At 43.2% G+C, this 27314-nt stretch overlaps 1 protein-coding gene across 5 annotated transcripts in view; it reads left to right on the forward strand.

Annotated features, from left to right (window-relative positions):
* Positions 1-27314, forward strand: part of LOC127601296 (growth factor receptor-bound protein 10-like) — a 77695-nt gene that overhangs the window by 20976 nt on the left and 29405 nt on the right. For 4 of the 5 annotated variants that reach the window (XM_052066441.1, XM_052066437.1, XM_052066436.1 and 1 more), the window contains 3 exons: positions 4788-4884; positions 14052-14346; positions 17713-17857. In XM_052066441.1, coding sequence (XP_051922401.1) covers positions 4788-4884; positions 14052-14346; positions 17713-17857 — 537 coding nt within the window. The remainder of the gene's footprint in view (positions 1-4787; positions 4885-14051; positions 14347-17712; positions 17858-27314) is intronic. The other variant, XM_052066440.1, reaches the window with a different exon arrangement.

A 27314-nucleotide genomic window follows, 5' to 3' on the forward strand; every position in this document is an offset into this window, starting at 1 on the left:
GACTGTCCCAACGAGAGGACAAGGTATTTTTTGTATTTTTGCAACAGAGACTCTCTACATTTCGTGTTCAAGCCACAAGGCCAGAGGAAATGATGAATTTGGACCCATTTTCTTGCGTTCTATTCATTGCTCATTAAGTAATATTTGTCTCAATTCTACATTACTTGAAATATAATGTGAAGTCCGCCGCAAGGAAGTACAACATGAAGTCTGTCCAAAAACATTCAAGTCCTTCTGTGACCAATGGGATCTTGTACTCTGCGTGCATGCCACAGGGGCAAAGCATAGGTCACTGGAGCCTGATTCTTTGAATAAGGATACACTGTATTTTATAATGGGCACCTCACCAGAAGCCGGCAGACTGACTAATAATAGCCTTTGCCTTGTAAGACTTGTACGACCTGAGCCTGCTTCATTGTGATTAAAAACATTACTGGGGGTCTTAATTATCTCATGGGCTATATTGTCTTGTGGAAATGTTCCATTTATTCTCTCATTGGGACCAGCAGAAATTGACAGGCTTGCATTTACCAAGCTGTAGTTTTGGAGGAGGTGTGCTGTGGAAGACTGTGTCTGCCATCATCAGCCTTCAGTCCAGGGACATTCCGTTCCTCCTCTTGTTAGGTCCTGTCTAAACAGTAAATGCATTCCCAATCAATGGGGCTCTCCCTGGTGTGGTTATATTAAAAACAAATCCAAATTAAGTCCATAAATTCTTTCCTTCATTACTGTATTTCAGTCGTGCGTCAAGAATTACAGTAAATAATACTTGTTCGCATTCAGTATCTGAGATGAAGCAGTGTTTGAAATGCTTGGAATGTATTTCCCGAACATAATATTGTTAGATGATCGAAGGTTTACATACATGTTTTGGATTGTTTTTCTTGACATTCAGTATTTATTTATAGTTTTACCTACTGTATATTTTTATATTTTTTCATAAAGCATATGTTCCCAACAACAGATTTTGTGAATGATTTTGATGATTTCCATGTATATTGGCACTATTTGGACTTGCCAGAGGACAGTTCTCTTAAATGAAGTGGATCGATTGTGCATTATTCAGCTGCATCTTGCACTTGTACATTTGATAATGGCAGACAGGAACAAAAATGCCATGTGTGATCATCGACTCAATAGTACAAAGATATATTAAGGGTGTGCTGCAAAGAAAAAAAAGGAACATTTAGAGAAAAAACGAAACTGAGAAGAGCTGTAACATAACCAAAAATGTTCTACTTTGTTACTTTATTACGGTATTTTACCTCAAATGAAATATATAAATGAATACATTTATAAATAAATAATAACTATTTCCATTATCACACAGTCTGCCTTTTTTTGTAACTACACTACCATTTTAGTCTTATTCTGTGGCCTTGTACTTTACAACCCCTCCGTGAGTCGTCACCTTACCATGGTGGAGGGGTTTGTGTGTCCCAATGATCCTAGAAGCTAAGTTGTCTGGGGCTTTATGCCCCTGGCAGGGTCACCCATGGCAAACAGGTTCTAGGTGAGGGGCCAGACAAAGCACGGCTCAAAAGACCCCAATGATGATAAAAATAAATGGATCTAGGTTTCCCTTGCCCGGACGCGGGTCACCGGGGACCCCCTCTGGAGCCAGGCCTGGAGGTGGGGCTCGTTGGCAGGCGCCTGGTTGCCGGGCTTACACCCATGGGGTCCAGCCGGGCACAGCCTGAAGAGGCAACGTGGGTCCCCCTTCCCATGGGCTCACCACCCATGAGAGGGGCCAAAGGAGTCGGGTGCAATGTGAGCTGGGCGGCAGCCAAAGGCGGGGACCCTGGCGGTCCGATCCTCGGCTGCAGAAGCTAGCTCTTGGGACATGGAATGTCACCTCTCTGGCAGGGAAGGAGCCCGAGCTGGTGTGTGAGGCAGAGAATTTCCGACTGGATATAGTCGGACTTGCCTCCACACACAGCCTGGGTTCTGGTACCAGTTCTCTCGAGAGGGGTTGGACTCTCTTCCACTCTGGAGTTGCTCACGGTGAGAGGCGCAGAGCAGGTGTGGGCATACTCATTGCCCCCCGGCTCAGTGCCTGTACATTGGGGTTCACACCGGTAGACGACAGGGTTGCCTCCCTCCGCCTTCGGGTGGGTGGACGGGTCCTGACTGTTGTTTGTGCATATGCACCAAACAGCAGCTCAGCATACCCACCCTTTTTGGAGTCCTTGGAGGGTGTGCTGGAGAGTACTCCTGCTGGGGACTCCATTGTTCTGCTGTGGGACTTCAATGCTCACGTGGGCAATGACAGTGATACCTGGAGGGGCGTGATTGGGAGGAACGGCCCCCCCCCCCCGATCAAAACCCGAGTGGTGTTTTGTTATTGGACTTCTGTGCTCGTCACGGATTGTCCATAACGAACACCTTGTTCAAACATAAGGGTGTCCATATGTGCACTTGGCACCAGGACACCCTAGGCCGCAGTTCGATGATCGACTTTGTAGTTGTGTCATCGGATTTGCGGCCGCATGTTCTGGACACTCGGGTGAAGAGAGGGGCGGAGCTGTCAACTGATCACCACCTGGTGGTGAGTAGGCTCCGATGGTGGGGGAAGATGCCGGTCTGTCCTGGCAGACCCAAACGTATAGTGAGGGTTTGTTGGGAGCGTCTGGCGGAATCCCCTGTCGGAAGGAGTTTCAACTCCCACCTCCGACAGAGCTTTTCCCATGTTCCGGGGGAGACGGGGGACATTGAGTCCGAGTGGACCATGTTCCGTGCCTCGATTGTTGAGGCTGCCAATCTGAGTTGTGGCCGTAAGGTGGTTGGTGCCTGTCGTGGCGGCAACCCCCGTACTCGCTGGTGGACACCAGCAGTAAGGGATGCCGTCAAGCTGAAGAAGGAGTCCTATCGAGCCTTTATGGCCTGTGGGACCCCAGAGGCAGCTGACGGGTATCGACTGGCCAAGCGGACCGCGGCTTCGGTGGTCGCCGAGGCAAAAACCCGAGCGTGGGAAGAATTTGGTGAGGCCATGGAAGCCGACTTCCGGACGGCTTCGAGGAAATTCTGGTCCACCATCCGAAGTCTCAGGAGGGGGAAGCAGTGCACCACTAACACTGTGTACAGTGGGGATGGGGCGCTGCTGACTTCGACTCGGGACGTTGTGAACCGGTGGGCAGAGTACTTCGAAGACCTCCTCAACTCCACCAACACGCCTTCCTTGGAGGAAGCAGAGCCTGGGGACTCTGAGGCGGGCTCTCCTATCTCTGTGGTTGAAGTCACCGATGTGGTTAAAAAGCTCCTCGGTGGCAAGGCCCCAGGGGTGGATGAGATCCGCCCGGAGTTCCTCAAGGCTCTGGATGTTGTGGGGCTGTCCTGGTTGACACGCCTCTGCAACATCGCGTGGTCAACAGGGAGAGTGCCTCTGGATTGGCAGACCGGGGTGGTAGTCCCTCTTTTTAAAAAGGGGGACCGGAGGGTGTGTTCGAACTACAGAGGGATCACACTCCTCAGCCTCCCTGGTAAGGTCTATTCAGGGGTGCTGGAGAGGAGGGTCCGTCAGGAAGTCGAGCCTCAGATTGAGGAGGAGCAGTGTGGTTTTCGTCCCGGCCGTGGAACAGTGGACCAGCTCTACACCCTTAACAGGGTCCTTGAGGGTATGTGGGAATTCGCCCAACCAGTCTACATGTGTTTTGTAGACTTGGAGAAGGCGTTTGACCGTCTCCCTCGGGGAGTTCTGTGGGGGGTGCTTCGTGGGTATGGGGTACCGAACCCCCTGATACGGGCTGTTCGGTCACTATACCACCGATGTCAGAGTTTGGTTCGCATTGCCGGCAGTAAGTCGGAATCGTTTCCAGTGGGGGTAGGACTCCGCCAAGGCTGCCCTTTGTCGCCGATTCTGTTCATAACCTTTATGGACAGAATTTCTAGGCGCAGCCGAAGCGTTGAGGGGGTCCGTTTTGTGGGCCTCAGTATTACATCCCTGCTTTTTGCAGATGATGTGGTGGTGTTGGCTCCTTCAAACGGGGCTCTCCAACTCTCACTGGAGCGTTTCGCAGCCGAGTGTGAAGCGGTTGGGATGAAAATCAGCACCTCCAAATCTGAAACCATGGTCCTCAGTCGGAAAAGGGTGGAGTGGAGCCAAAGGGCGAAGCTCTCAATTTACTGGTCGATCTACGTCCCAACCCTCACCTATGGTCACGAGCTATGGGTCGTGACCGAAAGAACGAGATCCCGGATACAAGCGGCTGAAATGAGTTTTCTCCGCAGGGTGTCCGGGCTCTCCCTTAGAGATAAGGTGAGAAGCTCAGTCATCCGGGAGGGGCTCAGAGTCGACTCGCTTCTCCTCCACATCGAGAGGAGCCAGATGAGGTGGCTTGGGCATCTGATTCGGATGCCTCCTGAGCGCCTCCCCGGTGAGGTGTTCCGGTCATGTCCCACCGGGAGGAGACCCCGAGGAAGACCCAGGACACGCTGGAGAGACTATGTCACCCAGCTGGCCTGTGAACGCCTCGGGATCCCCCGGGGAGAGCTGGAAGAAGTAGCTAAGGAGAGGGAAGTCTGGGCTTCCCTGCTAAAGCTGTTGCCCCCGCGACCCGGCCCCGGATAAGCGGTAGATGATGGATGGATGGATGGATGTACTTTACAAAAGTATTATCTTTTTTATCATTAAATCCCCTAATACTCTGATAAACTTTGTTTTTAAATCATATTTTAATTATGGCTGTTATTTTCTGAAAGATGCAGGCCGCTATTGAGTGTTTTACTGTCTTAATGAAATCCCTTTTGATCTGACTTTGCCTTTCTGCCCTGATTTTTGTCTCCATCAGCAGGACAATTTAGATCGGTCCACCAATCACAGACAGGCGAACCTCATTGGCCCGGTCTTCCAACAGTCAACCAATCACACTTCACCAAGCCATCAAGGTGTGTTGATTACTTTAGTGTTTTCATTATTAAATTGTCATTATTAACATTAATTGATTACTATGTATTTTGAAAGAGTGTGTGGGTGTGCGTTGGGGGGTACCTGTATGCTAGTATGCTTAACATATGAATAGAAAGGTCACAGAAAGTAGTACAATTATGTCTGGGTTTAGAGGTCACTGCACTACTTGTGGTCATGTGTGTGTCGCCTGTCTTCAGTACAGTGCGCAGGCCTGGCTGGTGGGTTGGAGATGGGGTTGTTTTATATTTGGCCCTCTTCCGCTGTAAACATTTGAGCAGTTCAAAGGGTGATCTGTGTGGACACAGGGTGCCATTATAATTACGTGGCCTTTCAATTTGTACTATACAGTATTGGTCCAGGACAATCGGAGCATGAGATTTAAGTACAATATTAGCTCAGCATGGGAGGCAAGGGCGGGGAGTCTGCACGGACTCAGCCAATGAATTGGAACGCTTGGCCACGGCGTGGGAAATAAATGGAGCAGAAATTACATTGTCATTTTTTAGCATCAGCCGCATGAAGGCAACTGAAGAGAACAGGGGAGACCAATGAATGGAGATGACTTTATTTTTTATTCATGTTGTTTTTTTAATTTTATTTTTTTTCCCCCATTTATGTCGCACTCGCGTTGAGGGGCTGATTACTGAACACCCTGACTGTTGACCATTTACTTCGGCATGTAATGGGTTACTTATTGTAGCTTAAAAGACTGAGATCATGTATCAACCACTCTTGAAATCTGACCTTGCCTGTAGCATTATTAGAAGGATGGTAGCCCTTGCTGATTTTTTAGGCCCTGAGCAATGATCGTTGTGATGTCTCTATTGTTCTTGTCGAAAGTATTATTATTATTATTATAATTATTATTGTTATTATTTCATCTAGTTGCAACACGAAGTTTGTGGATTTGTGTGAAAAGCTGTTGCCACGGCTACGCGATAGGACAATGCCCCCTACAATTTTTTTGGGGGGGTAGAGCAGCCCTGGTTGTACGTGTGTCATGAAGATCAATGAAATTTTGGAGGTATATCTAACAGCCTACAAAAAAGTCTCTTGGAGCCATATGCTAAAGCTAACAGAAAGTTTGCCACTTTCTTATGAATTTGGATCCATTTTTGGCCTTTTAAAATTTCAAACAAAGTTTAAAAAAAAACCTCAGAGATTGTATCCGCTTGTCTTGAAACTGTGGGAAAATGTGCGTTTTTTACAAAATGACTCAGTCGCCCCCCCTTGGAAATTTTTAATGAACCAGCCCCGATTGTATGATTCAAAATGATCAACAAAAAATGTTATTTCATTCAACATTGTTGTTGCCATTTGTGACACACTTGTTCGCCAAGAAAAATGACATGAAAACATTTGAAACTTGTCACACACATGACACTCTTGGCCAAGTAATCACTCTTTCATGAGTTCATTTTGCAGTTAAAAAAGCACCCCCCCCCCCCGCCCCCATCGCTTAGTCGCGCCCTCAACAATTTTTAAACAAACAACCCCGGTTGAACATTTTACCAAGAGTTGGCGGGACATGTGACAGCCCAAGACGTAGTTTATAGCTGCTTGCAGCTCTTGTATTAAGATTGTTTTCCATTGATCTGGCTGTTTCGGCCACTTATGTTTGCTTCCCAGCCAATATCGTCATAAACCTGCTTACATTTGAGGGAATGGAGCATTTTTTGGAGGAATAGAACTCACTATTCTGTATTTCCTAAATTTGAAATGAGATGTGGCTGAGCATCTTATGAGGGGGATTTACGCCCAATGTTTAAGACACAGCGGTTGCCAGTATATAATGTATAAACGGGCTCATGATCAAGTTGTTGAACAACGCAGGCGGCCTTGGAGTGACATGCACGTGTGAGTCGCGATGTCACCGGCTTGCATTGTGTAATCAAGCCAGTGGTGTTTCTCTCTACCATACACCACCGTGCCTTAAACCTCATATCTGAGCTCACAAATATACAGAGCAGCAACATCCCGAACATGTTAAGTTCCTCAAATATTTTGTTTCCCATCCCTACATGAGCTGTAGTGAATTTTAACAGTGTGTTGCTATCCTTGCAGCTGCTGGGCAACAAATCCCATCAATGGTGGCAATGCAGTGGTGTAATCTGACAGCTCGGCTCTCATGAGCTCATGGCTTGAAATGAATCTCCCATCTCTAGTTATTCCTGTTTTACCCTTGTAGGGAAAGTGTGACACGGCACAGGCACGCATGCACGGGCATATAAGTGCAAGCACACATTTCCCCTCTGAAATAGTTCAGCGCTACGTTCCAAAAAAATAATATAACTGCAGAGTTTGGGAAATGTGGATATGCAGATTATGTTCTGATTTCAGTTCAATTTTCTAGGTCATGACCCCTCAAATATTCCCCAGACCTCATTAACCTAAATGAATAGTTGGTCATTACTTATGAAGCACTTCTGACAGAAAGAACTCAAAAAGTGCTTTACATGCTTCAAAGAGAATATCAGCCCATAAGATAAGATAAGATAAGATAACCTTTACTTGTCCCGCACTGGGGAAATTTGCAGCAGCAAAATTGGGGGGGGACCCCCCCCCCCCAATTTTGCGATATTCGATAAACGTTATTCCCAATATTCGATAAACGTTAGCAGTATTCTGCGTTAAGGTGAAATTACAGAATAGACCGAGTGGTGTGCTCTTGGGTTGTCCCCTATGAACTGTGTTTCAAAGACAGATGCTGTGATCTGACACTGTTGAACCTAGACCTTGGAGTTCATACTTAATTAATTTGGATGCTCTTCCAGGCTATTTTGTTATCCCCCCGCCCCCCTCCTCAAATTTGTCATCAATTTTCCTCCTGTGGCCACGCCCAGGAAGGATAGCACTAGTCCAGAAGGTCTGTGCAACTGTGGTCAGAGGAACATCAAGCTGCTTGCCTTTACCTTTAACATGCTTGTCAATCATTTTCTTCTCTTGAGACAACTCCCTCCTTCGCTTCCACCAGTGCATGTTAAGTGTGACGCCCACCATGTCACCAAGAAAGCACCATCACTTCTTGTCACCCTTTAAACGGGCCGACTGACTTATTACAGTATTTGGAGGCATCTGTGATGTTAGAGGACAAGCCTTGGTTGAACACATGAAGTCAAATTATTTTCAATCTTCTATGGGGGAGCTATCATTTTTGTCCAAGCCTGCCCCGTGTGTTTGTTTCTTTGAAACGTAATGTAATTCTAACAATAACAACAATAACAATATTTGATTGTTCAGTGGTTAATCTTACTGTCATTTAGTCTTTTTGTCTTTTTTTTGTCATTATATTTTATTTAATTGACAGTGGGGTGCCACCAATTTTGTCCACTTGTATGTACTATGCTAGGAAAAAAAAAAGTCAGCCATCCTTCCACCCATTTTTGATCTCTGCGAACACACGTACAAAATACTGTCCCATGAGCCAGTGTTCTAATGAACACGCCTGATGTATACTGGATCAAAATAAGTATGTTTTGTAAGGTTTGTGGATATTTTTCACACTTGTCATAATGTAAATGTTCAACCTGAACAGATGCAAATTCTTTCCAATCAGATGCTAATATTAACCGCTAGATTATGGCTAATTCTTACTTTTTTACTGCACTCAAAATCTTTTTTTTTTGCTTCACAACCAACTTTAACTGTCAATTTTTGGGGGAAACATTGCAAGTGTAGAGCGTGACTCGATGACGGTGTACAATGCTTAATTTTAAGTTGTGTTGATGTTTTAACCTTGACAGACCAACATTAACATTTGTTCCATTTTTCTGTTATTATTATTATCAACCTAGAGTAAGAAGAAGGTGCTATTGAGAAATCTGCGTGCTGTGATCACCCTTACCCTGTATGAAGCGAGTTTCCTCCCCAAATGCCCCTCACAGTACCCCTTAACTAAGAGTCTAGCTTGATAATCGCTCCTTTTCCGTCCATGCTATGCATTTGTCTCTGTTTTCCTTCCCTTGCCTCTTCTGTTTCCCTTTGACCCTTCCTCATTGTCTCCCCCACCCCATCAGGAGGCTTGGCACTCCGTGCGTGTGTGTGTGTGTGTGTGTGTGTGTGTGTGTGTGTGTGTGTGTGTGTGTGTGTGTGTCTGTCTGTGTGTGTGTCTGTATACGCGCTATCACCAGTGGTATTGTACACCCCACAGCCGCACTTTACTGTTTAGACCTGCTCTGTCTGTAGTCCCACTGGCCCATTTTGAATGGAAGCCCCTCAAATTCACATTTCACATGCTGTTTTGTGTGTGTGTGCACGTGTGTTCAATCGATGTTCTAGTAGACCTCTTGACAACATTCCTTTTACGTCGTGAGCGTCACCCCCTTTTCAATTTGCAACCAGCTGAATAAAGAGTGCACAGACTAGATTCCTGGCTCAATGACAAACGGTGAGCCACATGCATCTGCCATCAGTACAATGGTCTTGTTTTGGCATTGTCTCATTCCCTAATTACCAGTAATATTCAGAACAAGCTTTTATGCAGAATCCGACAGACTCAACTAGTTTTACAGTTGGTTAGTACTGCATATAAATTGGCGAAGACAATGGGGAGGGTGTTGGAGGATTTTTACCCCTCCAATTTCACCAATTGTATGTTCTTAAAGAGAAGGAAAACGTCATAGGACTAAATGGACATAGCCCATGAAAACAACAATGACACTTGTCCTTTTAATGAGGAACTTACTCTATATTCGGTGCTGCTTCTTGACAAAGAAGCGATACAAGAAGGCATGGGCCACCATGATGGATGTTGTTGGATGAAATGTTAGATCAACAGAAATTGAAAGGAAGGAGATGAGAGATTTTAGTGTGCAGCTGCAGTTAGTTGTGGCAATGTTCCTTCTTAATGACCAGGACATCCGTTCAGCTGAGGAACAAAAATCATAATTGCGAGTTGTTTTGCTTACTCTTTTAATGTACCCCATTCTTTATTTGCATTTAGTTACAAGAATGCTTTTGATTAAAATCTAGACTCTGCAGCTGTGTGGACAGCATAGCTGTAAAACTTGGCTTGGCAAAGAACATAGTTATGGATAGAAGAAAATAGGAACGTGAGTTGACAGAGAGCTGTCCGAAACGTCTTTATAAGGTAGATTCAGAGGCGCTCTAGCTTATTGCCTTCTTCATTGATAGATTTGTCATTTCCCATTTTTTTTTTCTCAAATGTCGCTTCCATGTCTCTGCCATTTTCCAGAATCGTTATTCTTAAATATCTAGATGACATCTGAAACCTATTGGCTCACCTCAGTTTGTATGTACAGCAATCTGTTCAATGACGCAGGGCAGACCATTCAGTCTGGATGGCAGCTATTCATAAAAAGAGTAAGAAAAAAATGGTTAACTCCACTGCAGGTTTGGTTGTACTGCCAGCAATGATGAGGCAGCATCTTAATTCAATCAAGATTCATATCTGAGGCAACTGAGGAACAGTTACATGGATCTTTAAATGGAAACGTGGCCCTTTCTTGAAGGCTTTAACCCAGCAGAACAAGGACCGCATCCTTGTGCGCTATAAAAAACAGTCACTAAACAGTATTTTCAACCCCATTTGATTTAACTCCTCTTGTCCAAGAGGTCACACAGAAAGTTGTGCCGGCAATTGTTTTACGCTCCATCATGTTGATCAATCCATTCCACCAGAGGCCTCTTAACTCTGACTTCGAACAGCAATTTTAATATCCCGAGTTTGAATACAGGTTCAAATCAGAGTATTTAGTTTAGTAAGAGGCCTCGCCACATGACTTGCTCCCAAAATATGTTTCAGCAACTGCATCGTGGTCGCAAATTCCTACTGTCAGCAGCTGTGCTTTGTGTGCTCCCTGCTGCCTGAGCTGCTCTGATATTTTAAGAGGATCTAATGATTGGCTGTAATAACGTAAGGTCAGGTGTGTCATGGCAGCTGTGTGTTTGCTTCGTATGAATAAAGGTGTTTACGTGCTCCCCTTTGCCTGCCAAAGACGAGCGGTTGGTCGAACTTGTCTCTTGCTGCTCTTGTCTAGGTTTAGGCACGTGTGAGTGTGTGTGTGCGCACGCACGTGTGCTCGTCATGCGCTGCGGTGTCAACAGCCCGCATGACGCACACCTCTGTTTGCCTTATTGCGACATGCAAAGGTGATTATGATCATGCGACTGATAATGACTTACAAATCCTTGATCCATTGGTAAAAGTGTGGGTTGTTCTGTACAGAAGCAGTTGTGCAATTGTCTTTGTAGGAGCCATGCTAGTTTGACCTAAAGTGTTCACTGATTTTTTTATTTTTTTATTTTTTTTAAGTTACATGTCGCAACAAGCCCAATGAACGTTCAGCACAGTGCGATGGTTGTTATTTGACGCAGTCTCAGCTGAATTCTTACATCGCCCCATCGGTCATGTAAAGAATGTGAACTCTTGCTTGCTACTCTCGCTCTGTCCTTAGCCCTATAAATGGCCTTGCATGCACCCTGCGTCCTGTGGTTTACATCTCTTTAGCTCCCTAGGCTATCTATAAGTAGCTGCTCCAGCTTACATGTTGCTATTAATACCAACGGATTAACCACCTGTGATTTACAGGCACCTGTGATTCAGCTACCTGACACGTTTCCAGGGGGAAAACGCCTCCAAGAAAACCGACCTCTGACTGGTTCTTTGTTGTACGCTTTGCTATGCTACTCCATCCAGGCACGTTTTGATACGTTTTGTTTGAAATATATAATTTTAAACTCCCTTTTCTTGGGAGCTGTTAACAAGACTCAGTGTGACAGTATTTAAAAATAAACAATATACTTACATACAAATGAATGTGTTACACATCCACATCCTAGGAGGGTCAATCTGGTTTACAGTTGAATTCAACATTTTGATAATCTCCAAATGCCAGTTTAGTTTCCTGCCACAGTTTGAGAACTTCTGCCACTTACAAGTGGTTCTTGTCTCCCCCTAGTGGTATAATTGTAGTTGACATTACATTTGTGGCCTCTGGTTGAAGGGATTTGATACAAAATTCATGAGCGAGTTGTTGTTTTTTTTTTAAACGAAGATTTATTCATCAGAGTCGCCACTGCGGATTGTAATTTAGAAGGAGCAAAGTTGTGTGCCCAGTTTACCCCTTGAGATAAAAACTTGCACAGTATGAAGCAATTAAATGAGAACTTCCCATCAATTGCGCTCACTTCAAACTCTGATACATAATGCTTCTGGAGTCAGTTGAAAAATTCACTTCATGAATTTAAATGTGCCCGGAGGTTTTCACAAGGGCTTTGAAGATGGATTCCTCCTTCCAAAAAAGAATTTGACTACTCGTTTTTAAGACCTGCAAAAGCAGAAGGTTCGATACACGAAGTGAATTTTGAGCAGATGCTGACAATATGATGCCATTGCAGTGAACCCCAGTGCTGAGAGTTGAAAAGTGTTACGGGCAGGTTTGTGCCTGTACCTGTTATCCTGGAGATTTACCCACAGGGCACCTTCTTGTCCAGAGTCAAGAAAATCCTGCTAAATCAGTGCTGCAGTAATTGCATGAGTGCGTGTGTGCATGCATGTGTTGAGCGTTTTGTGCTTTTCTTTTATGGGATTATTGAGCTTTAAAATGGTGAGGTTCACGGTTCACATCCCGACCACAATGAAATGATTGAGAAACTGAAATAGAAGTGGCAAGAGGCCCAACAATTTTCCTGGATTTGACATCTTTTATCATCCTTCAACTGTTTGAAAGGAAAGCATGCATTCTTTCAAATTTAGGGTTTACGTTCTGCTGCAAATTTATTGATTGGTGTTAGAGCTGAACAATGATTCGAATTCAAACCGCACTGCAGTAGAATGCAATTTTCAAACTGCGACGGCTGCAATTTGGAGGAGAAAAAAAATTCTAAACATACTATAAGACCAAACATCTAATGTCACCACCTTCACTTTTGTCTCTCGATCACTATCACTATCTTGATCTGTCTCTCTCTCTCTCTCTCTCTCTCTCTTTCTCTCTCTCTCTCCCTCTCTCTCTCTCTCACACACACGCATACACATGCACACACACACACACACACACACGCACACACATATGGCTAAACTGAGACAGCAAGAGACAAGCACTCATAGCCAAATTTGAAATCTTTCAGTGGGTAAGCCACCAGGTTGAGACCATGACCCATAATAGGGTAGCGATGGAGCTTGGCAGAGGTTACACATTTTGAACATGGCCAACAAGTCATTGTTTAAATTAACACACCATCCACAGTCATGACTTCATGAAATGCCCAACACACCTATAATACACGAACAAATTTAAGCAAATCAAAATATTTATATCAGCTTGTTTTACAATATAATGCCTCTTTTTTGTTGGCATTTCCCATTTCTGATTCGGGAGCGAACAGTCAGAGTGATGAATTGTCATTTGCAGACCATTTTATGTACTTCAGGCGCACCTTTTATGGAAGGATCACATTTTGCCAACAAATAGCACCAACAACAAGCTCAAAACACAGCGCCAGCAAAAACGTTAACGTTTTATTATATTGTTCCCCCCCAAAAAATGGAACGATAATTGGACAGCACGGTGATCGACTGGTTAGCACGTCGGCCTCACAGTGTGGAGGTGTGATTCAGGCGAGTTTGCATGTTTTCCCCATGCCCACATGGATTTTCTCTGGGTACTCCGCTTTCCTCCCACATTCCAAAAACATGCATTGCAGGCTAATGGAATGATCTAAATTGTACCTAGGTGTGATTGTGGTTGTTCGTCTCTGTGTGTCCTGCGATTGGGTGGCAACCAATTCAGGGTGTGCCCCGCCTACAATACTGCCCGAAGACAGCTAGGATAGGCTCCAGCACACCCTCGACCCTCGTGAGGATAATGTGTATCAAAATAATTATAGAGTGTATGTAGTAACTTCATGAACCAGGTAAACAAACATTGTTATAAAAATCTCCTGATCAAAAAATACAAGACAGCAAAAGAAAACAAAACTTGAAGTGGTGTCATATAAACTATTTAAATTTCACACATAATGCATTCTTCAAATGCATGAAGGGGACCTAAAAAAAAACAATCGCAAAAGTGAGGGGGGAAAAAAATCCCTGTGACATTACTTTCCCAAATGGTTGCAAATCTGCATTCTATGCAACAAATTACTTTCAACCGTGTCTTCCTTTTCCTGTCTTGTCTTCCAGAGGATGATGTTGATTTAGAGGCCCTGGTGAATGACATGAATTCTTCCCTGGAGAGCTTATACTCCACTTGCAGTGGTCAGCAGACAGATTCTACATTGCTACTTCCAAACGGACAGACCTCAGCTTCTTCCCAGCAACACCACAACCACCATCGCCCCAGCACACACCACACGCACGTGCGGCAGGGTCACCACGTGCTAAACCATTCCTCACCAGAACCGGCCACCTCCACCTCTGCCGACCTACCCCAAACAAGCCTCCGACGCTCACAACCCATGCACATCCTGGCAGTGCGGTGAGTTGAACAGACAGTGGCCAGCCTAAATACAGATGGGCAAACATATCGAGAGTAGACAAGTTATAACCCTGTTTGGACATTAGCACTTATCCTGTAGCACGCTGTTGTAAGCACAGTAGCGCTCGCAGTATCAACTAGTAGTAGGAGTGTCAAGATAGCCCGACACCATTCAACAACAACAAATTTCAAATTTACAAATCGTAATGAAATCGGAAACTACAAAAGGAGTAGTGCGTAAAATTCAAAGTAACTTTCAATTCAGTGAGCTTGTTGCTGTTCTTGGCAGGTCTGTCGGTGCGGGGAAGAATCCACACCAGGGTAGTAGTTGTGCTGGCAGTAGCCTGTGGTTTTGGTTTTCCTACTGACATATTCAGCATTGTCTGAATTGTCGCTGACATCTGTTCCCCATCGATGACAAAGGCAAAAAGGATTCTATATCACTCATTCAAACTTTCATCATCGGACGTGTGTGAGTTGATCGCACAGGCATGTGAAGAATCCGTTAGTACACATACATGAACTTTTCGCATCTAAAGACCACAATACTAATGCAGCGGAGTAGATGACACTCTAATGGCAGAGCAACAAGCTGTTGATTATTAACATCCATCAATAAGTAAAAGCACATTGTTTATTTGTTTAAATTTTGCTTTACATGTTTATATGTTGTGATGCACACAGCACAGAGGTTGAAAGCAAGTTCTGTGCCTCGGATTCCTTTTTTCTTTTTGTTTTAAACCTTTGCAAGACTGTTCCTGGGTCAAACAGTCAGTCATCAAAAAAGCCACTCATCCAAAAGGGGAAAGAAACTAACTTTGATGTTTATTGAAGTGTGGTTTTGCACAATGTACTGAGATCTCATCTCATGTTATATCGTTTGAAGTCCCAAGTTTTATGTGACTACAGAGGCACATTAATTTCAGAGGAGTTTTCTAGAATACCAAAAACTATAGGGGCATTCAAATGAAGAGAATACACTTTTTTAAACATTCCAGTGACATGTACTGAATGTGGCTAGAATCTGATGAATTAATAGACAGATTTGATGGCATATTTATGACCATCACAACCCCCCACCCTCCCTTTTTATAAATGTTTCCCTTTAATTCCTTCATCTGTAGCCTTTCAATGCCCTCTTCCTCCTTGTCAGGCCCTGTTTGTCTCAAACACCACCATCAGGTCCAATTCTCGTTCATTTTATCATCGAGTGTAAGCCCATTTCTCGGTTTCAATAGTCATAGCGCACACTCTCCCTGAGGCGTTCATTATAGGCTTTATTATATACATTCACTGCAGAGCGGTCTGTAATAATTATCCCTGTCCGAAGTATTTGACAGAAGTAGAGAAGAAATGATCAGGTAATAGATTATTCTGTCTTTCAGGACTCTCGCCTCTTCTCACAAGCACACACACACACACACACACACACACACACAGACACACACTCACACAAGCACCGACTCAGGCCCTGAAGTTCATATTATTCAGAGCTGACCTCTGGATAACCCTGTTCGCTAGCTCAGATGGGACGACATCAAAAGGCCCGCTCCCTTTTGAACTCGCTGGGTTCTCCAGCGAAATGATAGAGGCAGGGAGAACGAGTCGAAAAGAGAGAGTCTCCCACAATGGCTTTCTGAGCACACTATTCACCGCCAAAAAAGATTAAATCCTGAAAAGTTTATGATCAGCTGTCAAACCATCATCCCTCTTCTGTGCCACAAGCTTATAGTGCGTGCGCCCAATTAAAAAAAAATGCTTTAAAGAGATGTCTTATTTAATATTGATGTGTGATAAATATTGCAGAAAATTAGCCAGCAGGCTGCAGGGGTCTCTGATTTCTCCTGGCTTGGAGACTGTTCATTATGGCAAGATCAGACAGAAACAGACATGAGCTTGGGTGCTACACAGAAAAGACCTTCTAATCTCCCCTCTTGCGCATATTTCACACGTGTCAGCGGCTCTTGTTATTCCAAAGTTATACCCATTTTGGACTATTCAGAAAGCTGTATCGTGTCATTACCATAAATGTCAGTTCATATTTTAATTTAGTACTAAACATTTTTTAAGCGAGTCATCCTCACCGTCACGCCTTTTGGTCATATTAGCGTTACCCGGCAGAGGCAAAGATAATGTGCTGAGTTTCACTGCAAATAGATTAAATCAAAACATAAACACCATCGTGTGGCTGGATTCATTTGACACAAATTAAGCACCCAGGATATGCAATAGGAAATTGAACATATATTTAATCGTCAGATACTAGTAAGACCACACTCTCTGCACTTCCTTCAGCCTTCACTGCAAAATATAGCCCGGAAGAAGAATATTATTATTACAGATAACAAAACAAGAGACGTTATGAGATTCATTACAGGGTGCCTATTTTTGAGGAAAACGAGAGAGCACGCTGCCCGGGACTGAAAAAAAAAAACGTATTTTAAAGTACCAGTACATTGATGTAGTCATACGTCTCAAATATAGCCTGTGAAAACTGTGCTGGCTCATCAAGAAATTGTAGAATTCGAACAAGCACGTGATCAAAGGTGTGTAAAGTGGAAGTCCTTTACCTCTGTGGCTGACTTTCAGTGGTTTGGTGCCTTGCTCGAGGGCAGTCTCGCATCTCTCTAACAACCAGTTGCAATATGTCTCTTGTCTGCAGCGGCACTTGAGCCCTTGTCCTCCAGTTTCAAATTCCTTTGGGACATGCTTGATGTCTTACCATGGTAATTTAATTGGAAAGATAGCAAAGAAACAAATGTAGTCATACATATTTTGACTGCAGAATGCACCAATCTGTTCCATGAGTGTGTTTGTAGTTAATATTTGTCAAATGTTTTAAGAGTCATAAATCACTGGAAAATTAGATGAAGGCCAAGTCAAAACAAAAGGAAAGTACTGTATGTTTTTCATTATTGTATTGCATATCGCTAAAGTGGTCCCGAACCACCAGGCCACGCACCAAGCCTACTCTGTTCACAATGCGGCGAGCGGCTCTCCATTGAATCACTAAATCCTTCAATCTGATTCGTCAACAAATGTAAGTGCCTCGAGAGCGTTATACTTGGTGGCCAATGACATTGCTAAGGCTCAAAAGTCATTCAATACTGTTGACTAAATAAGAAATAAAAACAGTGGATTTGTGTTTATTGTTAGAACATTCATTGCCCAAGTGAATATTTGCCGGTGCGTCGCGGCGAAAAGGTTGGACACCACTTTATATTGTTGACTGTTCAGTATGTTATCTGGTAAGATATCTCCTCACTAATTCCCTCAATGAATCTAGACTGAGACATGGTGAGAATTCCAATTAAAGTGCGCATGCAAATGTACTCACTGCGTTGGTGTCCTCTTCTCATTGTCCAGGAGGCTGCATGAGGAGCAGCAACAGCTCAGGACCTCCTCTCTCCCTGCCATCCCCAACCCCTTCCCTGAGCTCTGCAGTCCGGCCAACTCACCTGTGCTCAGTCCTGGGTCGCTACCACCCAGAGAACCCTCCAGTGGCACATATGTAAGTGCAACCTACCCTCACCAAAATAGGAACATTTGTGCCACACTGTTGAAAGTCAAACGATTTTCAGGGACTAGTTATTTTTCTCCAAAGCACTTTTATGCAGTTGTGGCATTTCACTTGTCAGTAAAATTGCATGTGGTTTCGCTGGATGCAAAATGCTGTCCACATATCGATAGCTTAGAGCAGAGGTGGGCAATTATTTTCCCGGGGGGAGGGGGGCAAATGAGAAGCAGCAAGCAATTCACTCTGAGCATTGAAATTGCCAGAATCAGACTGAGTAAGAATCGCTTCCTTGTTTTTCAAAGTCGCGTAGATTTGAGTCTCTCCGACTCCAGGCGTCTCCTGAATGTTTCGTACTTTGTTACCCGTTTCGTTTAATCACATACATATCACTTTCCCTTCCATGGTCATTACTTTCTCCCTCTTTCTTCGTCTTCCGCTGCCTCCCTGTGCTCTGCAAATTGAGGTAACTGCGCCACCTGGTGTAGAAATACCTGTCATTATAAGTCCAAACGAATTGAATGCAATCAAACCTTAATTATGCACCAATTTTTGGCGGGCCGGATTAAAAAGACCAACGGGCCGGATCCGGCCCGCGGGCCGTGCTTTGCCCACCTCTGGTTTAGAGGCTTTGTCGAGACATCTGCAATAAATTGGAGCATATTTTGATGGGTTGTATTTGTTGTTTTGCACATTTGGAATATCGTAAACCAGTTGCACTTAGCGGCGCGTTGTGTGTTGCACATGGATGTTTTGGAATTCTCCTGTTGAACATCTGCCCCTTTTTTTTTGTGCTAATTTTAGACTTGGCGATTGCTAGCACATGATTTCTCATGGTACGTGTGTGTGGACTCAATGGTGTGAGTGTTGTGTGGAACAGTGCCCGTGGCAGGATTGTATATGCCTGTGCCCATTTCCATTTGTGTGTCTAAGATTAGGACAGTGGCCTGCTTGTTCATGGAGTCTGAAAGCCCTTCATCATCATCATCATCGTAGTTAATGATCTGCACATTGAGCCAGCCATCGCTAGTTCCAGTAACATACCCGTTTACAGTAATGTGTGACCAAACTATTTATCAGATGTATCATCCAGGGTCTGTTCTTGTCACTGATCTCTTTTGCATTTCCAGGCAAGGTATTTCTGTCAGTACAAAATGCATGTCTGAGGTTAATTATAACCTGCATACTTTATTAATGAGTTTTGTGGTGAAGTGGTGGGTTCAGATTGCAATCTGAGGAATGAATACACCAGCTTGATGTTAGTCTCAGCCTCCAAACATTATGTTTCATTCAAGTTCAAGGTCATCATGAGCGGGGAAGTTGTTTATTTCCATGTGCAGGGGTTGTAGTCTTAAATTAGAAGCCATGGCAAAGATTCAAGTCTGCACAGTAAGTTTTTAGTTGTAAGGTCAATAGGTTCAAAATGAATGTGTCTCAAAGTGACATAAGTATGACTCAGAATAAGTAGGCCAGGCAAAACAGGAATTTTGTTGACGTTTTAATTCCCAGACGGCCTATTAAGAGTGCCGTGTGGACCAGGAAATGAAGCGGGGGACTGGAAGAGGTGCAGGGGGGTTGCAAATGATGAACAGAGGTAAAGGTCTGTGATCCCCCCCCCTCAGTAACCCAAGTAGACATTTGAATATCAGTTGTTCCAGCTGAACCAGAGTCCGTTTATCTTTTTTTCTGCAGTGCTTCCCTGACAGCAACCAAAGTGTTTGCATCCATTATAATTTGGGATATCCCGATCACCATTATTTGGCACCTGAATCCGAGTCTTTGGTTTTTAAGAATCTGCCAAAACCGAGTCCAGAGAAGATATCTCTGCATGGTCTGAAATTAATATAGAAGTGAACATACGTACATGCATGTATGACAAATAAATATGGCATATAATATACCGTATTATCTGCAGAATAAGGTGCTTCGGAGCATAAGGCACACCTTCAATAAATGGCCAATGTTGAAACTGTTTTCATATATAGGGTGCATCACAGTGTGTGTGTGTGTGTGTGTGTGTGTGTGTGTGTGTGTGTGTGTGTGTGTGTGTGTGCGCGCACATGTGATTCTTACTGCTTGCCTCAAAAGACAAAACATAACATTGTCTCATGTCATATTAAGCTCATAAAGTCCTTTTCAAATAGCGGGGCGTGATGCGATGCCAGGGGGGTGGGGCATGTGACTCTGCGGAACATTCTTTTTTGCCGAAGAGAAGAGAATCAAGTGTAATTGCACATCCACTACAGTAGTTGGCAATGGCGCCCTCATTGTCAGAGAGTGCACAGGGAGTATTAGTAGTATTTGTTTGTTTGTTTGTTTTTGTTTTGTTTTGTTTTGTTTTTGCACCGAGCAGGTGATATGGAATGCAGGAAACAAACCCTCAAGAGACATGATGAAAAGAAAGGCGGAGAGACGTGAAGATAATGAGACCAAAAAAAGTCACCCGAAAGCTAGCAAGCAAATATGACGAAATGTATGTAGCACTTGGCTTCACTGTGAGTACAGTGGGAAACGAGGAAAGACCGGTGTGTTTACTGTGTCGAAAAATGCTGGCAGCGGACAGCAGAAAGCCAAATAAATCAAGGCGCCACTGAAAGACATCACACCTTAATCATGCTGATAAGCTGCTGGAAAAGTAGTGCACTGCAAAACGTGCTCATTGTAGCCATTAATCCTGACTTTCTCATTTTGATTTAAAAAAATATATATACACTATATTAAAAAAAGAGAGAGAGAGAGAAATTGTTTTATTTTTTTTTGTTTTGTGGACTAAAGTGTTTTATAAATTCTGCTCCTGAGTTAATGTTGTTTTTAGAATGGTGCGGTGGTTCAAATGGTGCAACAAGTTGGTCAAAATGTTTAAACCAGGATTTTAATTTCAATTTTAAAAAGGCAAATTGATGCATTTAAAATCTTCTCTGTTACAGACTAAAAAACAATGTTAATAAAGTTATTCTTTGCTGTAAATTGAACCATATTTCTTTTTTTTCTTTTCTTTAATGTTAATAAGTATACAATGTAATGCAGAAATGTACTTATAACAATTCCATAGACAAATGCTAATTATTGTGGCGCTTGATTATTTGGTCACCTTGTGATTATTTTGTCCCAATCAGCTGAAAACCACCTGATCTAGCCCGATCTCTGATCATGTTGATCACATCCTAGTTACAATCGTGGTCTCCCTTCAGGTGTCCCTATTTTAGTGCGCATGTGCTATATTCTCAAAAATATACAGTATGTTAAGAAGAGGCACATTTTTTTCCGAGTTTTGTTTTGCTGGACCAAACATTTGCAATGGAGATAGATCTCAGGAAGAGCTGTGGAGAACTGAAGTCCTTGTGCATGTTTTCAATGTACACTGTTTATTGTGCATGTTAAATTGCTCCATGTACAGCACTTTGTATGCAGCAATGGCTGTTTGAAAGTGCCCGATAAATACAGTTGACTTGACTTGACAGTGCAAACGCTCATGTAAACTGGTGCAAGACTTCTTTGGCACCCATCCATGCCTATGACTCCATTTGTTTTCTGGTTGTGTGTTTGTACCGCTGGCTGCTTGTTTGCCTTTTGTGAGTTCTGTAAACTATTTAGAGAATTGGCACTGTCTGTCCGTCGTTGATGGCAATGGAAAGTATGTCTCATTGTGGTTCTTTTTCAGTGGAAATTCAATTCAGCACCTTGTCCATTCTGACTAAACCTCCCACAGACATGCTTCTGGATGTGTGCGTATGCCGTAACACTAATTCCTGGTAGGCACTTGAGTGATTCCAAGACAGGAATGATATGTTGAGTGTTCAAAATGAGGGGAAGGAGGTTGGTCGCTCTCACTCTGCACAACCCTTGACCTTGAGTTTTAAACACAGGTGTCGTGTGTGTGTGTGTGTGTGTGTGTGTGTGTGCGTGTGTGTGTGTGTGTGTGTGTGTGTGTGTGTGCGTGTGTGTCTGTGTGCTTGTGTGTGTGCGCGCGCGTGTGTGTGTGTGTGTGTGTGTGTGTCCCTTGACTTCTCTTTTTCTGTCTTCTTGTGCAAGTACTTCACTGCCTCCTCACATACATGTCGTCCAGTCAGCTGGCGCGCTGAGAGGTTTTTCTATTTGTTTTACTGAATTCCTGAAACCTCCAGGCGCTCTCTGACAGACACATAATGCCCCATTCCCCTCCCTCTTGCTCTACCAACTCCCTCACCTCAGTGCAGGAACCACGAGGAAGTAGCACACAACTTTCAGGAATGACTGGGCAAGCTCACAGCTGTGGCTGCAGTGGTCCCACTTACTTCCATTTCCTCAGCTCTCCCCATTACTCTGATCTTGGCATGTTTTATTTCTAAAAACATTTTGTTCATTCCCTCTCTTGTGAAAGAATCAAACTAAATGTCACTCAATGTTGTCAAGGAACACTTGTACTACTCTCTGGTTTATTTGGAATTCTATAAATATAGCTGCACAATATTCAAGGAAAGAACATTAAAATATATATGTACCATTTGCCGGCGAAACCTCGACATTAATAGAGAGTGTACACTTGATGAATCTCTCAATTGTGAGTACCGGTAGTTAAGTTTTAGTAGTTGAAGAAATATTAAGTTTTGAACTCATCGAAAAATTATTTTACTAATTGCAATTTCAATCTCAATCAAAATAATCAGGATTATTTTTTTTCCCCACTCATAACCACCCAGCCAAAGTTTGTTTGAAATTGATCTTTTGTGACAACAGTTTTGGAACATTTCTGACACAGCTCGCTTAAGTCTTATAAGCACGTGGGACATGCTTAAGAAAAAATGAAAATCCATCTTGCTGTTGCACAAATATTCATATTCCATACAATGTAGGTGCTTCTCTGGTCGGTGGTGTAAGCAAGAGTGTTGTTAAATTTACTGGGACGCTGTGTCCTTGAAGTCGACCAGTGTGGGAATATTCATTTGATCACAGCGTTGCCAGATTTTCTTGGATTTACTGTACGTGGACTGGATGTCCTCAATATCACTGCTTTCTACTATTGCACGATCCCCACGTCCTGCCTCTCTGGTCTGTTTCTCATTATGTCCCTTTTCTTTGGGTATAGATAGATTTGTGTGAGAGATACTACAGTATTTTATTTTTCTGAGCCCGGCTCGCTTCTTCTATCCCTTCCTCTTCTAATGTACAGTCATGTCTATCTGAATGTTTGGGCTATTCAAGGGTGCTTTGAAGTAGTGACCATTTGAGGTTTAGCTGCATAAAGCATGCTTATTCACTGAAGATGAAATGCAAGTCCCAAATTGGCACATTGAGCTAAATACTGTAGGTAGGTGGGTGGTGGTTTATGATTGTGACCAAATATTCAATTGAAGGCAAGGCGGCTTTATTTACTGTATATAGAAGTCATTCCCAAAATGGACTCAACATACGGTGCAAATAAGATGTGTAAATAGTATGTTTCAAGTGCTTTAGAATGCACTAGTAGAGATGTGTTTCAAGGAGTGCTTGTATGAGGAGATCTGCAGCTATTTCCATACAACATTACAACAAACAACAAGCTCACAAGCTGCTTATTTGTAGACGTGTTTGTTTTTCGCTTGCTGCCATGGGGTCACCATTTGGATTGGAACTGTGTGTGTGTGTGCGTGTGTGTGTGTTGCGTGTTTATTGACGGCAATACGTGAAAGTGGAACTCATACATGTAAGTGGAACTCATACCGAATGGAATAAATGGTACAGAGTGCACATGAGCCGTCTGGCAGCAAGTGCAAAGTGCTCATCATATGCACAATGGGACAATAGAAAAGACAGAGGAAGAATTCAGACATGAGCACTTGAACGAATGTCAACAGAAGAAAAATGTGTGGAAAAATTAAGGACTTTTGTGTGGGGCTAGGCAACAACTTGTAAACACAAACACTAAATCTTCACAGGCAGACGTGTGTTCTGCAGCCTCCAGAGCAGACGGAGCAACTGTGAGAGCTCTACAAAGAAATGCTAGCACACTACTCTGCACTTAGTCTCCACTTTTTATCCATTTTCTTTTTTGTCACCAAACTTGAATATAATTACGTACACTATCGTGAGAGAAGATCTTCAGAGTGAAGCCCAGGAATTAGACTTCACGTTAGTTTTTTGCAGCCTTTGCTTGTAAGCGAGCTAGCTATGCGCTGTCGCTTGTAATCACATTTAAAGTGTTTTACTGTCTCTACATTTGTTGTCATGTTAGTGCTAAACCTGTTTAGCACTAAACATTTTTTGTGGCAATTAATGGTAAGATAAAATAGATGGGTGTGTGTGACAAATTTTAACTCCTCAAGTTGGCGTGTAGTGGTAAACATTTTTGACATTTGTAAGGCCAGTTTAATGGACAAAAAAAAACCTCTTAAAAATGACTAGACAGTCTATAGAGGTATAATGATAGTGATGCTTGACACTCAAATTCACTCTTTCAGTCCATTATGAGTTCAAGTTTTCCATAAGTTTTCATACGTTTGCATGCTTTTTTTTGTGTGCAAGTTTGTGCATGTAAGCATCCATATTCGTACAATAATATAGATTGATTGACTGTCTGTTCCATGCAACTGCAGAGTCAGAGCCTAAGGAACACACACGCACACACGCACACATACACGCTATCTGATGCTCTTTGTTGCAAAGGTAAATAGAGCATTCAGACAGCACTGTACAGTATTAGCCTCTGTCAGCACGCCTGGCTCTGCCTTCTCTCTCTCTCTCTCTCTCTCTCTCTCTCTCTCTCTCTCTTTTGCTCCATTTCTCTCTAGCTCTCACACTCACTCACTCACTCACTCACTCACTCACTCACTCACTCACTCACATTGAATGACTGAGAGGGAGAGAGGGAGAGGGAGAGAAAGAGAGAGAGGGAGAGAGAGAGAGAGTTTGTTCCTTTCATTACAAATTGTTTGGCTGTCGTTGAACAAATGCTACCTGGACGAGAGCCAGGCAGGTTGTGGTTGAGTCTGGAACATCTCATGTGTCAAGGCCATATTTATCTGTTGCTGCTAAATGGAAACATGTCTCAACCTGCCAGCTCGACCTAATAGTACCATGCTGCCACAGAAACTTACAGGCAAGCACGTCCCTGCGGGTCTTTTGGTGATTTATTAGATTGGCTGTTATGATCCGTCTGACTAATGACACCATTTCAGTAAATAAGACGTCAACACTGGCACTTAATAAAGCCACTTGGTAAAATGTCAACATTCAAAGCCAGAGTATAGAGATCATTGTTGATATGGAAATGAGTGTGGGTATTAGGTCAGTGCACAGACTGTGTACTCTTTGCTCGACAGTCACATAAAAAAAGGATCAAGATAATCTTAAAGGAACTTTTGTGGGCAATTCTTTCAGAATTATCCCAATTATGCAAATATTTTGACACAAAACACCATATCGGGTTAAGATGATCCTGTTACATGCTAAATTAATTTAGACGCTTCTCAAAAAAAATAGGTCAGCCTTACTTCAACGGCTGAGCTATCTGCACCACCCACTAACTGCATATAAAGAAGGCTGCAATTGCCCTGAGCTAATAAAAAAAAAAAAAAAACACAAAAAAACGTGCCCATCTGAGTGCACACAGTTCAAGTTGAATATAAAGTCCAGCTAGAGTGTGTGCAATAAAAACCAAGACCAACAAATGGACAATCATTCACCAGATGATTCGATTTCACTGATTATAATACAAATGTCTGTTGGGAGTATAAAAAAAAAGGCAGTTGAACAAGTGACCGTCAAACATGCGGTGATAAAAGTCAGATTCGATTAGCAGTAATGAAATGTAGCTATATGTTTTTTACAGTGCTTATCTTTATTGGGGTCCCATGTGAGAGAAGGGCTAAGATGACTTTGAACAAGACAGTCTGGACTGGTCACCAGTCAGTCGCACAGCACACACTGTGAACTGTAGACAAACACTCACTTTCACACCAATGAGCAATTTCAAGTCTACACACCGAGCACTCGCGAAGGCATCAAAACTCCAACCAAAGCCTCTTGACAGGTATCCTTGTAGCTATCGTCATACGGTATTCAAATTTTTTCAAAAGTTATACTTCGCTGGTGTAGAATTATAACACACACACACACACAGCACTTCACAATTAGTGTTGTTTTGGTGATACGAAGTGTTGTGTTTCTTCCCTAAATATTTAGACCAAAAAGTTCAACCTTGGTTTCATCGGTCCAAAACACATTTCACCACATGCTTTTTACATATTTTCTTATGGTGGTTTATTTGTACTTGTTTTGTCACATATATATTTTTATCTTTGCGTCTATCTTTTTCTTTATCAAATAAGCCTGACATTTGAACAGATTCAAGCAATTTGCATTCCAACCTTCATTATTCAGAGTCTCCAAGGGTGTGTCACACAAATCTGCTGGGTGTGGACATATCACGGAAAACAATGGGGACAAAAATAACCCAATTTAGTTTATTTCTAACCGTGCAGCTGGGTTATTAATTTGATTCAACAGGATGGGTTCGGATGGCCCGGTGGTCCAGTGGTTAGCTCGTCGACCTCACAGTGCAGAGGTCGTGTATTCCATTCCAGTTCCAGCCTTCTTGTGTGTTGTCCCCGTGCCTGTGTGGGTTTTCTCCGGGTACTCCGGTTTCTTCCCACATTCCAAAAACATGCACAGCAGGTTAATGGAATGCTCTAAATTGTCCCTAGGTGTGAGCGTGAGAGCGGATGGTTGTTTGTCTCTGTGTGCCCTGCGATTGGCTGGCAACTGGTTCAGGGTGTCCCGCGACAACTGCCCGAAGACAGCTGGAATTGGCTCCAGCACCCCCGCGACCATTGTGAGGATGAAGCGGATCGGAAAATGGATGGATGGATGGATGGAGGATGGGTTGGGTGATTGATTCCAACGGGTGAGTTAAATGTTTTACCCAAATGTTGGTCAAATTACAATTCTGCGTTGTTTCAACGTTGTGCTTTTGACCCCGAAAGCTGATTCAAATCAACTACATTTCTACCACACATTCAATAATCACCCCATGTGCTTTGTCACATGAGTATAATTCTAATACATTACAGTACAATCTCTAAGTATTTGTTTTACATTACCAATACCTATAATACTGTGCAAACAATAAGTTGAAAAAATAAATTGGGCGAACAATGTGCAGTGTTTCAGGCTGATAGCTCGATTTACAAGCACATATTCGACTATCAAGAAATGTTATGACTTTGGACTTTACTCAGAGCATTTTATAGAGAACTGTGTGTATCAGTTCCCACATGGGTTGGCAATGCTTTGGGTATTGGATGTATGGGTGGTGCTTTAGTGTGTTGGCCCCATGAAGATACTCCATCGTTTTTGTCCAAGGTCGATAAACAAAAAAGAATGTAAGAAAGCAAGTAAAACGATGAGTAAAGACCAAAAGTCATGGACAGTATAAAATCCACGTGGGCCACCTATCTGTCCATCCCAACTGGCCGAGGCAGCCGGGTAACTAACGTGT

This window comes from Hippocampus zosterae, chromosome 5 (genome assembly GCF_025434085.1).
Source record: "Hippocampus zosterae strain Florida chromosome 5, ASM2543408v3, whole genome shotgun sequence".
Classification (NCBI taxonomy): Eukaryota; Metazoa; Chordata; class Actinopteri; order Syngnathiformes; family Syngnathidae; genus Hippocampus; species Hippocampus zosterae.